This window comes from Homarus americanus, unplaced genomic scaffold (assembly GCF_018991925.1).
Source record: "Homarus americanus isolate GMGI-L3 unplaced genomic scaffold, GMGI_Hamer_2.0 scaffold53233, whole genome shotgun sequence".
NCBI lineage: Eukaryota > Metazoa > Arthropoda > Malacostraca > Decapoda > Nephropidae > Homarus > Homarus americanus.
Window position 1 is genome coordinate 3961411 of NW_024751660.1, and position 13764 is coordinate 3975174.

Consider the following 13764-nt stretch of genomic DNA (forward strand, 5'->3'; position numbering starts at 1 on the left):
CGAGTGAAGTATTTGCAAAACATCAACTTTTCCCAGCTGACATTAAATGAAAAGACTGAAATCAAAGCAAGAGGAAGACCTACACCAGTTTTATCCATTCAACAGAACAGTACAAGCAGGAACAAAGAATATACACTCCAGTTTAACATGAGTGTTTATCAGAAATGTGAATGGCTCTGGTTGTGACGAGGCAAATACTTTATTCTGCTTTCCATGCTTATTGTGTGGTGGGGACTCGGCATGGACGAAAAGTGGTGTGACTGACTTGAGGCATTTGCCACAGAAAATAGTGAAACATGAGCAGTCAGCCAAACATATGAATAACATGATTAATTTATCGTTGCTGGGTAAAGTGAACATTGCAGCTCAGATTGACACAGCATACAAGCTCTCAGTTGCAAAACACAATGAACAGGTGAAAAAAAACAGAGATGTGTTATCCAAAATCATAAACTGTGTGGACATCAACTACAACTCATACCTGAGGTAGGTCAAATTTGTGTATCCTATTGAGGCTTGCAGTCCCTCCATTTTATTTTTCACGAGCCGCCACTGTATATATATATATATATATATATATATATATATATATATATATATATATATATATATATATATATATATATATATATATATATATATATATATATATAGCATTTGTGAATATAATGTCGAGGATGTAATGAAATCTATAGTCTGACATTAAAATTTAGGCGGCTACGAGATAACTTAAGCTCATTGATCGCAAAAGTGAGGAAACAGCAGGGGTGAGGACACAGTCTCTTTAAACTCGGGTAAGTTAAAGTCCAATGAAGAATGGCGTTTAGGGATGAAGAAGTTTGTCCGATTCTCCAGTCACTGACGTAAGTTTAAACAAATATTTCCAATTATTGGAAGTTTAAGAAGTAACGGTTATAATAAATATTTATAGTTATAATATAATGAGATTTTTATTTAACACCAAAGTTGCAATAATGAATCGAAAATAAAATTAGACAAGGTGTGGGGCGCCTGACAAGACGAACAGATTAGTGCCGACTCTCGCCAAGATGGAGAGTCTAGAGTTCCCCTCACTAAACAATACTGCACACCTAACGCAACGTTCGCCATTTCATGTATTTTTGTCAAGTTTTCTCACTAAAGCTTGATTTATCCGCCTCCTGAACATTGTTGGTGAGTTAATAATGATAAGTTAAAAGTGTAGGTGTTGTATGACGTTATTTACACTGACCAGAGTGCGGGGAAGTCGGGATAATTCCTGTGGCCAGGCCTCAAGGGAATTATGGAAAATGGTGATATCAATATGAAATTAATGTATCTGTAAAGTAGTTAATCGAATTAAATCGGTAAGTAAAACAGAAGTATTCTACAGATATTAACCGTAGAAAAGCGAAAAGGGGGCCTATAAATTTATCTTTCCCCCTGGGTCTACAGTGCAGCCCCCTGGGTCTACGGCTGCACTGCCCGACCTTCCCTAATATGGCCACCTCTAGCATGTGGCCATGAGGTAAATAAGGTTAACATCCTTCCTTTGGCATGGCCATTTCTAATGTGGCCACGAGGTAAATGCTGGAATGTTAATATCCTTCCCTCGGCATGGCCACCCAATAGTGAGTTAGGTTAGGATAGCATTAGGGTAGTTAATCTTAAGGTGAAATAAGCTGGCTGCTAGTTTTATTCTATTACTCCATGTTGGTATATTTTATATATGTATATCAGGTAATGATTTATTTTGGTAAAGATTAGGTTTAGAACCAACACGGAAATTAAAAAAAAAAAAGGTTTTCCTATTGTATTTTGTGTTGTTTCAAACGAATATTGCCTTCATTTCAATCAGAAATGAGCAGGAATGGAGATATGGAGAAATTGTGGGGTAAAAACACACACAAAAAACCCTGATGAAATGAAACCTCCTATCCAGAGAAACTAGGACTGACTAGCCAGCACCTCCTGGAACCATAGTGTGTAAAAAAAATACTTTAATTAACAGATGTTGGAGGATACAGTGATGCTGTTTGTAGGATGAAGTGGTGGAGTATGGTCTTGTGATCGTTATATTCTGCTTGGGACAGGTACCCAGCGAAAGTATTGTCATTAATGTTCCTGTTTTGAGGCTGGTCTGAAGGACCCATCCCTTTATATCCTTCCACAGGCATTCTATATTTTGCAAATGAATGCCTTTAGAAGGAGCCACAAAGTTTTCACCGTGGTTGACAGTTTTGTGAGTGTAACGAATGTCACATGGGTACTGTAGCAGCTCCATACGCTGGTAATAAGAATTTACGTTTGGAGACTTTAAATGCTTTCAACACCCACGCTCCTCTCACTTCTTGGCCACGATTGTATTTTAATTTTCCGAATTTACTCTCGTCAAAACGTATCAACTACGACACCAGGCCTCCTTATGGTTTCCTGGTTATTCAACCAATGTTCACAGACCTCAGAACAGTAGCTTTTCCAATATATAACAGTTTCAAAAGTTATATCAAAATTTTCTGCAACGAATCGCTCATTTGAATCTTTCCTGAGAAATGCACTACAAAATACAAGTAACAAGTTCCTCTATGGATGCAAGCATGCTTTCTCCAGCCACGTGCCTCTAAAGATAGAAACAATGAAGCCACAGTGAGTAAATTTCTTGCTCTAAGTAACCTTTCGTCTTTTCTCACAATGCCAAATGTTCTTATCTTGACGGTAACAACAGTCCAAACAAATTTCCACACATCACAGAAATAGGCAAAATACCGTGAGCCTTAAAAATGTTGATGGGAGTGGTGTGGGGAGCTAACCACCTACCCTGGGGCCCAGTCAACTGCCCAGACGTTCGCCAGACACATTCACTGTCCTGCCAGCTGATATCACAGGCCGAGCACACACCGCCAGCCCCCATCATTGTTATGGATGAGTCCACCACTCAGTAAGACTATAGTTTGGCTGTGTAATTCCTCCGAGTATACCGAGTATACAGGCAAACCCTGTTATTCATAACCTCGGTATTCGTAACCCCGTTCGTCCGCAATCAATTTATTGTTATCCATTCCCACTATTCGCAATGGTTGCCCCGTTTATTCGCAAAAAATTTTAACCGCGCGCCTCAACCGTAGCATAGGACAGTGTGTGTACGTATTCCTCTGCCATACACTCCCCTCAGTCTCACACATGCTGGTGTGTGTATTGTGTGATTTCGTAGTTGTGTTTTGTGTGATCTCACAATGCCTAAGCGACCAGTTACTAAAACTCCCAGCAATGTTGCCAAGAGATCACGTGTGGCAGTTATGTTGGACGTGAAATTGGATATCGTAAAAAGACATGAACACGGAGAAGGAACGTCAGTGATTGGGCGCGTGCACTGCTTGGCTCCCTCTACGGTGCATTCTATAGTTAAAAGCGTCGACAAGATCGAGGAGATGGCCGGGTCTGTAACACCACTGATTGCTACGAAGGGGACGAGGTTCCGTGATGCTGAGATGGAGAGTCTGGAGCGGATGTTGAGCACGTGGATTGACGACCAGATCCAGCTCCTTAAAACACCTTTATCGCAACGCATGATTCAACAGAAGGCAGTGGAGAACAGCAGCTTTCAGTGCAAATTGATAGCGATAATGAGTGAGGTGGCTGACGACCCTGGCAGTGAGGAGAGTGAGGTGGCTGAAGACCCCAGCCTCCTCTCACCGCAGTAAACCATCACCCTTTCCCCTAATGCCAACACAGCACATCAGAGATAAATTAACAGTCTACATTTAAAACTTAACTCACACACCTACGCTCATAAACATTCAAACACTCACACACACAAACATGTAAGTACCCCTGTATACTGTACACTACTTGTAAACATATACATCTAATAAACTCAAAGTGTTTGTTAATGATGTTTATTTGATATTATGCCCTTGTTTTTTATTTATTTTGTGTTCTATATGTATCGAGTAAAACAAGTGTTAAAATCTGACTGCCGTGTCCACCCGTATCCCCCCTATTTACATTACAGGTATTTCTTATGGGAGAAATTGCTCCGCTATTCGCAACGAGTTTCATGCCTGTAACCTTTGCGATAAGTGAGGCAGCCCTGTATATGTATACCACCTTCCGAGTTACACGAGTGTTTGGAGTCAGCAGGAGTATGTTAACCACCAATTTGCTTCTTGGCAAATGTCTCACAGTAGCGTACAGAAGCTACTAATCCTGTGTTTTAATGTACAGGTTAGTTTTGGTGCTGTTACCGAGTACTGTACTATTGAGAACTACGGTTCTAAGGTAACTGGTATTAATGGTGCTCAAGGGTGCTATATGAGAGTACAATGTTGTGTGTTCTGGTCAATGTACACCCAGGAATGGGGTAGGTGGATAGTGTACCTAAGTTTACTGTACAAGACGGGTAAAGCCAGTGAGTTGATTCTGTAGTTGAGTGTTACTGGAATCTAATTTCATTTTAAAAAACCATTTTATTTGTATGTTAGGGGTATTATTTTCTTGCAGTATTTACCTTCATTCTTTTCCATAGCTTGATACCAGAATTACAGTATACCCATGTATCCTAACCCTCGAACCAATGCTACCAAAGGTCAGAGGTTATAGAATAAATATATGAAGTAACATCACTAAGCTATAACTAATATCTATACTTAATGAAGTAAGAAAAGGCAAGAAGAAAAAAGGTTGAAGAGCTTAAAAGTTAACAGCAGTGGGATAAATTAATGAGAAAATACATCAAAGAAATCCCTCCCTTATATCCTAACCTATATTATAACCCATTTTAGCTAAAATCTTACCCTATTTATATTATGGCTGTACAAAAGTTAATCAGCAAACCTGGTTTTGTACACAACCGAATGTGTTTACATCTTTTGGACACGAAGGCAGTAAAAAGAATATTAAAATTTTAAGTTCACCAAACACATGCTCGCGGGATATTATATTCAAATATCTTTCACGTTATCTGCTTTGACTAATCAGAGGACAGTTCAAATCTCTTGGAAGATTTAAGGCATTCGCAAAAATTTTAGCTTGTAGTCAGTCACATTATGCCTTCCAAAAACAGGCAAAAACATTTAGAGAATCACTTTTTCTTCTGCCATCAGTTAGATAAGGTAAGCTATTTATAGGATTAGGATTTTACTAAGTTAGGAAAGGTGAAATCATGGTTTTCAGTAGTTTGTTTGGCATATTTTTTAGTGTTTTAACCCCATATTTTCCCTCATCTTCAAAGCTCTACCCACACTACAGTATATGAATCATATGCATTTCTGGTGGATATAAAGGTCATATTCGTTCAAATCGCCATGAAAACATAAGACAAATTTACTTCTATAGTCTTATATAAAATTCTTGTACAGTAATGGCCTAAAACGAATCTTTACCGTATATTATTGCCAGAATACAGTGTACCCCATGCCATTATATTTTATGTATGTACAGTACAGTTTATCATTGCCAGAATATACTGCATACCAGTATAATTTATTATGTACAGTATCTCATTATGACAATATACCCATACCCATATATTTTATGTATATCATGGTTAGAATATCCTATTAATAGTTGTATATTATCGGTGTATCCTTCCTGTGCATTCCAGACATTCATGAGGATTAAGTTAACTACCTGGTCATCGTCTGTGTTTTCTCAACAACAAAGATAACCTGCTAGAGGCCATTCCAGGCTAATATAACCTGCCAGAGGCCACCCCAGGCTAATATAACCTGCCAGTGACTACCCCAGGCTAATATAACCTGCCAGTGACCACCCCAGGCTAATATAACCTGCCAGAGGCCACCCCAGGCAGATAAAACCTGCCAGAGACTATCCCAGGCTGATATAACCTGCCAAATACTACCCCAGCTGATATAACCTGTCAAAGACTACCCCAGTTGATAAAACCTGCCAAAGACTACCCCAGGCTGATATAACCTACAAGAGACTACTTCAGGCTGATAACCTGCCAGAGATTACCTCAGGTTGACAACACAGAGACTAACAGGTTGTGTCTTGTGCATAAAAAGGTGAGAATTTAGTCTTGTGTGTAATTAAGGTGTTAACAGATAACATTTGTAATATACTGTACAGTATTCATGTAAATGTTCTATAAGAAGAGCTTAAGATGACTTAACCTATTGTGTACAATTAGCAAAGCTTGTTATTACAGTACCTTAATCCCTATTCCTTACAGTACTGTTTCTTAACCCTTTGAATATGATGACATTACTGGAGTGCATTAACATTGTATTCAGGTGTGGTCCTCAGACTTAAAAAGAGTTAGGGAAACTGACCATAATACAGTAAAGTGACATCGAGTCTTGAGTACTAAATGAATCACAAGGGAGAGAGGCGGGAGAGTAAAAATTACTTAATTTTTGTGAAGGATGGATACATGAAATGCTATTATAATTATGGCTAGGGTAAGAAGCTGAAGTGATACAGGAAGGTGTTATGAATCCTTTATGAAGTTCTCTTGAGGCTCTGCTTGTGTCAAGTCTTATCTACGTTGATATCAACTAGAGTATATATATATATATATATATATATATATATATATATATATATATATATATATATATATATATATATATATATATATATATATATATACAGTATATATATATGTATACCATTTAGTTCATTAAGCCGTAAATTAAAGGAATAAATGTAGGTTCCATTGGCCTGATGGTCTATTAGGGGTAGCATGAATACTGCAGAAGTAGGCATTGTGACTCGCATGCACTTGACTAACATCACCTTATCACGTGTAATGTTAGGTACCTGGTCACAGCTGGGTAAACTGTGTGTGAACTTAAGACCCTTTGGACAGGAGATTGGTACTGTATCTACTTGGCCGCTGCATCCCTTGAGAGGACGTGACACTTGCCTAATACTGTACTGTAAATATTATAATTCATGTTTAATTATAACTAATCAGGGTTTAGAAGAGAAATTATTTAGGGAAAGAATTTATGTATGAGAAAACTTGATGGTGATAATGGTGGTGGTGATGATGATGTGGCATAAACCCTGATTAGCTGTAATTAAACTATGTATGTAATTTAAATTATGTTTGTATAATGCGAGTTGATATATTCACTTCAAGTTTTCATTTATAAATTGCGCTGTACTTTTTATAAGAATACAGTATAATTTAAGGCAAACTATTTTATTTCAGATACTGTGACATCCCATCTCAAGACCAAGTGTAACTAAGTAGAAGTTTACAATGTCAAACTCAGAAAAAAAGTTCTCCTGTGAAGAGTGTGGCAAACGGTTTTCCTTAAAGTCTACTCTTAAGACACATTTACTTATACACAATGATATGAAAGAGTTTGAATGTGAGGAATGTGGGAAACGTTTTGCACGAAAGGGTAACCTCAAGACGCACATACTTGTACACAATGATATGAAAGAGTTTGAATGCGAGGAATGTGGGAAACATTTTGCACGTAACAGTCATCTAAAAACACACTTACTTGTCCACAGTGGTATTAAAGAGTTTGAATGTGAGGAATGTGGGAAAAATTTTGCACGTAAGAATCATCTAAAGACACACTTACTTCTACACAGTGGTATAAAACAGTTTGAATGTGAAGAATGTGGGAAACAATTTGCACAAAAGGGTAATCTCAAGACACACATACTTGAACACAATGGTATAAAAGAGTTTAAATGTGATGAATGTGGGAAACATTTTGCACAAAAGAGTCATCTCACGAGACACATACTTGTACACCGTGGTATTAAAGAGTTTGAATGTGATGAATGTGGGAGATGTTTTGCACAAAAGAGTACTCTCAAGGCACACATACTTGTACACAGTGGTATAAAGGAGTTTGAATGTGGGGAATGTGGGAAATATTTTACACTAAAGAGTGAACTCAAGAGACACGTACTTCTACACAGTGGTATAAAAGAGTTTGAATGTGCTGAATGTGGGAAACGTTTTGCACAAAAGAGTAATCTCAAGAAACACATACTTCTACACAGTGGTATAAAAGAATTTGATTGTACTGAATGTGGGAAACGTTTTTCACTAAAGAGTAATCTCAAGAAACATATACTTGTACATGGTGGTATAAAAAAATTTGAATGTGAGGAATGTGGGAAATGTTTCTCCTGGAAGATTTCACTCAAACGTCATAAACATGTGCATGAAAAAAATAGAATTCAATAAATGTTTCAATTACTTTAGCAAAAGAGATATGTGAACTTGAATACAGTTATGTACAGTAACCCCAAAAAATTTTTGTTAGCCATAGGGCCAATGTGATTCGAGGCTGTACAAGCAATGTTACTTGGTTTGTTTCTAAATGGTTGGTAGTTCTACATTCACAACTTTTGAGCCTGAATGAACAATATACATTTTCCAATGATGTGAATCCTCTGAGGCTTCAGACCATACAGTAAACCCTCGTTAAACTGACCTATATGGTGGGTCGGAAAAGCTGATAAATTGGATAATTGAAGTACAGGTTGGACCTCGCTAATCCGGGAAGCTTGGGACCAGACCGGTTCCGAATTAACGAAAATTACGAACCATCGAAGCCGAGGTTAAAACAAGGAAAAATAATTAATAAAATGTACTATTACTGGTACAATACCAATATAACTTGCATCAGCATAAATCTAGCCCAGGATTACTGGACCTCTTTATGATAAAGTGTTAGTGCTATGGTACAAGTATACTGTACTGTGACACAGAAATAAGTAGATTAGCAGAAAAAGCAAAGAGAAAATTGTATACAGTGGTCCCTCGGTTAACGAACACAATCCGTTCCAGCAGGTTGTTCGTTAACCGAAAAATTTGTTAACCGAAACCCTTGTTTCAATGGGATTTTGGGTAATTGGTTCCAGCTCACCGAAAATTGCCTAAATTCAACAAAAATGGTAGAAAAGTTCACTTACTTTGAGGTGTGTATGTAGAAGGCTCCTGGATGATGAGGATGATGATGGGAATTAGAATAGGGGTGGAGGAGAAGGAAGAAGAGAAGGCATTGGGGTGGAAGAGAAGTCACCCCATGGCACCATTTCACCCATAAAATTTTAGTTCTCTTGGTGTATGTCAAGATTATTTTCTTTAAATCAACACTGCACTGCATTATATATTGTCAATATGTAAATTATATTTCAAAATGACCAATAATTTGCTTGGAAACACAGAAAAAAAGCATTTAGTTGAAGAGTCTCAAGCAAGATGTTACCTCCAGTGAAAACAGAGAGAGACTAACGCCTGTTTGCTGTGTTAAGAGGCTGGATGCCGCGCATTAAACTAGTCACTTTACCTTCAATTATGTTCAATAATTGTTAAAATGACTAAAAAATTGAATATTAAACTTTTAAAATTATTGAATAGTATAAACTTCTTGATATTTACTAAAATAGTAAGGAATTTAAGCCCTAGAACCGATTAATGTATTGGCGGACTAATACTAAAGCTGGTTGACCGGCCAGTGCAAGCGAAAACATGTTGAGGTCAGTTCGTAAGAAATTCGTTAACCGAATTTTTGTTCGTTAACCGAATTTAAGAATCTTATGGGAGGCAGTTCGTTAACTGAAATTTCGTTAACCGAGGTGTTCGTTAACCGAGGGACCACTGTATTATGGCTTAGGGAGCTAACGACAGCCAGATTCAAACACCGTCCCGAACCATCGAAGCTGCCAGCTTATTGGGTCCCGGATTAGCGGGGTCCAACCTGTACTGTGCCAAAAATTTAAAATATGAATGAAAATGATAAATGTGTGACAATTTTAAAATTCAATGCGAAGGCACTCAGCTGTATAAGCGACCAGCATGAGTGCCATATTTGTTTTTGTTGGTGCTCTTCCAACATTCACTTAAAATCTAATTATAAATTTATTTGAGCCCTAGAACAATTAGTTCTAAATGTGCATTATGCACCACTACTTGTGGTCACAGAAAGAAGAGAAAAAGTGTTACATTAGAAGTTAAATTAAATGTTGTAGAGAGATTTGAAGAAGCACAGTGAGCTGTGGACACAGCAAGAGTTGTTGGTTTGTCTCCTACTAATGTAGGTACGAACAATTTGTGGAAATTTGTGGGTTGTTACTGCGGGGGTTGGTTATTCGAGGGTCGGTTAAATGAGGGTTTACTGTATATTACATGACGGAGTGGATGTTGTAAATGGATACAAACACCATGCCTGTCTTATATACTGTAAGAGGGTTAAATGCCTGTAAGTCCCTTGATTTGAAACCTTATTTCATTGTTAAATTAATGCAATTTACATACAGGCATCCCCCGGGTTAAGGAACGTGTGTGTCCTTGAAAATTTGTTTGTAACATGAAATTCCGTAACGCGAAACCAATTTTCCCATTGACTTCCATTATATAATTGGAGATGCGTTCCCAAAGAAATATTTTCGGCAAAGACATAGTACAAGCACATTTATGATTTTTTTTTTTGACATACATTGATTATAATTCTAGAACCTCGTTCATTATAGCATTCGTTTGTTATAAGGGTAATCCGTTCTAGGCCCCCAAATACAACCACTTAACAATGAAAAATAAAATATAAAATTGTAAAAAAGTTAGTGCATAAATGTGCATTTTAAGTCCTGAAATAAAGAATATCATTAATTCTTGTAATAAAAAATAATAAATTAGTACAAAAAATAATAAAAAATACTGTTCGTTGTAGGAGTTTCGTTCGTTATAGCATTTTCAATTTTATAAGGAAACCGTTCGTTATTGGAATATTCGTTATATAAACCATTCATTATAGCATACCCCACTTATGATAATATACAAAACACTTGAATTTAACTTACCACAAACGATGTTAAGTGCTACGTTAGGTGAGGTAAGGTGGTGCAATCGGAGTTACTGGGAGGGAGACGGAGGGGCACTACTGGCTCCTGCCTTGCCCTGTACAGTATTGTACCAACCACGAAGAAATCTACACCAAAAAAATTGTACAATTTGTGAATTTTTTTCTAATGGTATTGAAAAAAAAACTTAAAAATTTATCCAATTTCCGTAAGGGTGAATTTTTGTCCGTATCCCGAATTTATTGGTCATAATTTACAAAATCCGTAGGAGCGAATTTCCGTAACCCTGGGATGCTTGTATTAGTAACATGGTACAAGGTAGATCCCACGTAGACTGCTATAATGCTATATTTTGTAGTATTGCTGAGTTCGGTGTAGTTGTTCACTCTAATATCAAGTAGTGTACTACTGTATTTGCCAAGTCACTTCATAAATCAGTTACCGTGAACAACATGAGTAGGCATATTGTGAAACTCGGTATGAATGAAACTCCATTATTACAACAAATGTCCATTTTGAGGTCTGTCTCCGTCTCAGTTATGATGTTCCAAAATGCTTCCATTTAATGTATATTTCAGTGTTATTGTAAACATCATCCAGTGGCTTGTTTACCTACTCAGAACAATACAGTACAGTCATTAATATAATTTAATGTATTTCTTGTTATATTGAAGTATCTAGTACAGTAGGAAATTCAAGAATGACCCCTCCCCCAATTCTACCCTCAACTCTGGCTGTTGCTGATATGTCCGGGTGGTCGTAAGTTGGGGAGTAGCTGTATATGCATACCGTACTTACAAAACAATGTTTAAAATCCCAATATATCATAGCCTAAGTCCTTATATACATCTTAAATCACTTAATGCAAGACAAAAGAAGAAATAGAATGACAAAATACAGTAAATGAAGGTAAAAAACAAGTCATTGGGTAAATAAAATGGAGTGAATTTCAAGTCTACCTCATTCGTATCGGCGGAGTATTCAACCTGTCATCCCAATGACCTCACCGGATTTACCTCAATCCGTTTCAGCAGCATAAAGAGGACCCCGTAAATAAGTGATTAGAGTTATGAAAAAAAAATCCATTGCCTTTTCACTCGGCATGAAATAAAGCATTGGAAGTTACATGATATGATCTAGGATGGGGAGTAGTGAAGTATGTTTAGTTCACCGAGTACAGCTGTACCGGACCCACCGCCAAGCTGCTGAGAGCGTACGAGAGCCTGAGGAAACTGTTTTCCCAGATGTTAAAACCCCATGCGGAAAAAAAAAACACGTTCATATGATGTATACAAACCCCGAGTGTGTCAAGTCTAGGCTGCAACAACTTGTCTGTCACATCAAAAAGTACTATATGTATAACGTGGATCGTGGATGAGACAGGCCTCTACTGGAAGTCCCTGCCTAATAACACCATGGCAGAAGAGCAGCACCCCTGGACCCAATGCCAGCAAGCAGCGCGTGTCAGTGCTGTTGTGTGCCAAGGCTGCTGGTTCCCACAAAATTAAACCCATGATGGCCAAGAATGCTGCACAATTCCACGGATAACTTTCCTGTGGTCCTGTCATGGTAACAAAAAGGCTTGGTTCACACTGGAAATATTTTAATGTTAGTTCCACTGTGTCTTTGTCCCTGCACTCCAACAATTCTAGATGACAGTCCATGACATCCCCAGGCAAGAGGTCAAGAAGGCTGTGCTTGTCCGCAACAATGCTCCTGCTCATTCACCAGAGTTAAGTTTTTGCTGCCCGAAACCACCTCACTCGTACAGCTCAACAGCTCATGAACCAGAGCGTCATCTGGCCAGCAAACACCACTACAGGTGCCTCTGATGATTTTTGGTGGTGGAGCCAGTGCCAGAGGGGAAGAAAAACTCATGGGGGACATGACACGAAAGAACATAAAAAAATACAACATCTGGGATGCAGTATTCAACCTCAAGGCAGCCTGGAACAAGATAACAGAGACAACACTGAGGAATGTGTGGAAGAAGCTTATGAATGGTGGTGGTGCTGCTGAAGCAGAAGTTCTGTTACTGTAGGAAGATGTGGACTTCGAGGGGTTCAAAGTGGAAGAGTCCCAAACCCTTTTCCGTGACACTGCCGTGACTGAGGAGGATGTGGGCGAGTGGTTGCAGGTAGACGCCAACAATCATGGCTATGGTTCCCTCACCAAAGATGAAATAGTAACTGGTGTCATCAGGTCCCATGAAGAAAAATATGAGGAGGAAGAAGTGGAGCAAGTTCCAATCACCAGTCTCAGAGAGGTAAGGACATATCTGAACGGACTGCTGAATTTTACGGCCACCACTGATATCCTACACTTTCTCTCCTATTACCAGAACCTTTGGGAGATGCAAGCAGTTGCTCTTGATGAACTGCAGAAGTGGACCAAGTTGAGCATAAGATTGGGGACTACATCCCAAGGTCCCTGTTCCAGTCCCCAGGTGTCTTAGTGCTCTCTCCTATGGCAGCTTGCCTAATACCAGTGGTGACAGTGTTTCTGACTTCAACCTACAACGTCGAAGATTGTACACTTACCATTTATCATCCCCACCACCATATGCTTCACCACGACCCAGCACTTTGTCAGCGGTGGAAACCATTTGCGTCACTCCTAATTTGCCTCTCTGCTTCATGGAGTGACAGTAATGACCGGCTGTCACATAGATGGTACAGGACAAAGCAGGCCATCCTGTATCATCATATCACCATTTGGTCTGCCTGCATCACAAGCTCAAGACAACAGCATCTGCTGGTGAGTAAAGTATGTACAGTACAGTAGTAGTATACATTATTTTGTTCTTTACAATATATTTTAATGTACAGTACAGTTGTGTTTTCATAAATAAATACAGCGGTCTATCCATGTAAGATATGTAGTTTGACTTGCAGAAACCTTTCCCAGTAACTGGAAAAAATCCAGGGATGAGAAAATTCCTCTTCATATCCAGAAATCTCTCATTCCTGGAACTGCTTTGCACCA

At 38.4% G+C, this 13764-nt stretch overlaps 1 protein-coding gene across 3 annotated transcripts; it reads left to right on the plus strand.

Annotated features, from left to right (window-relative positions):
• The first annotated feature begins 245 nt into the window (after positions 1-245).
• On the plus strand, positions 246-13569 carry LOC121854815 (gastrula zinc finger protein XlCGF57.1-like). 3 transcript variants are annotated; one of them, XM_042349615.1, is made up of 3 exons: positions 246-486; positions 5582-6005; positions 7160-8840. In XM_042349615.1, exon 3 carries the CDS (start codon positions 7211-7213, stop codon positions 8159-8161), a length of 951 nt encoding a protein of 316 aa, XP_042205549.1. In that variant the 5' UTR covers positions 246-486; positions 5582-6005; positions 7160-7210; the 3' UTR covers positions 8162-8840. The 3 variants fall into 3 exon arrangements, 2 of the variants coding, with proteins under 2 accessions (XP_042205549.1, XP_042205548.1); XR_006086641.1 differs by lacking the exons at positions 246-486; positions 7160-8840 and adding exons at positions 1042-1173; positions 13121-13569; XM_042349614.1 differs by lacking the exon at positions 246-486 and adding an exon at positions 1042-1173.
• The last annotated feature ends 195 nt before the right edge of the window (positions 13570-13764 follow it).

Bases quoted from the DNA above. Each gene is read 5' to 3' on its own strand.
- LOC121854815 (XM_042349615.1), top strand. From the start codon at position 7,211: ATGTCAAACTCAGAAAAAAAGTTCTCCTGTGAAGAGTGTGGCAAACGG.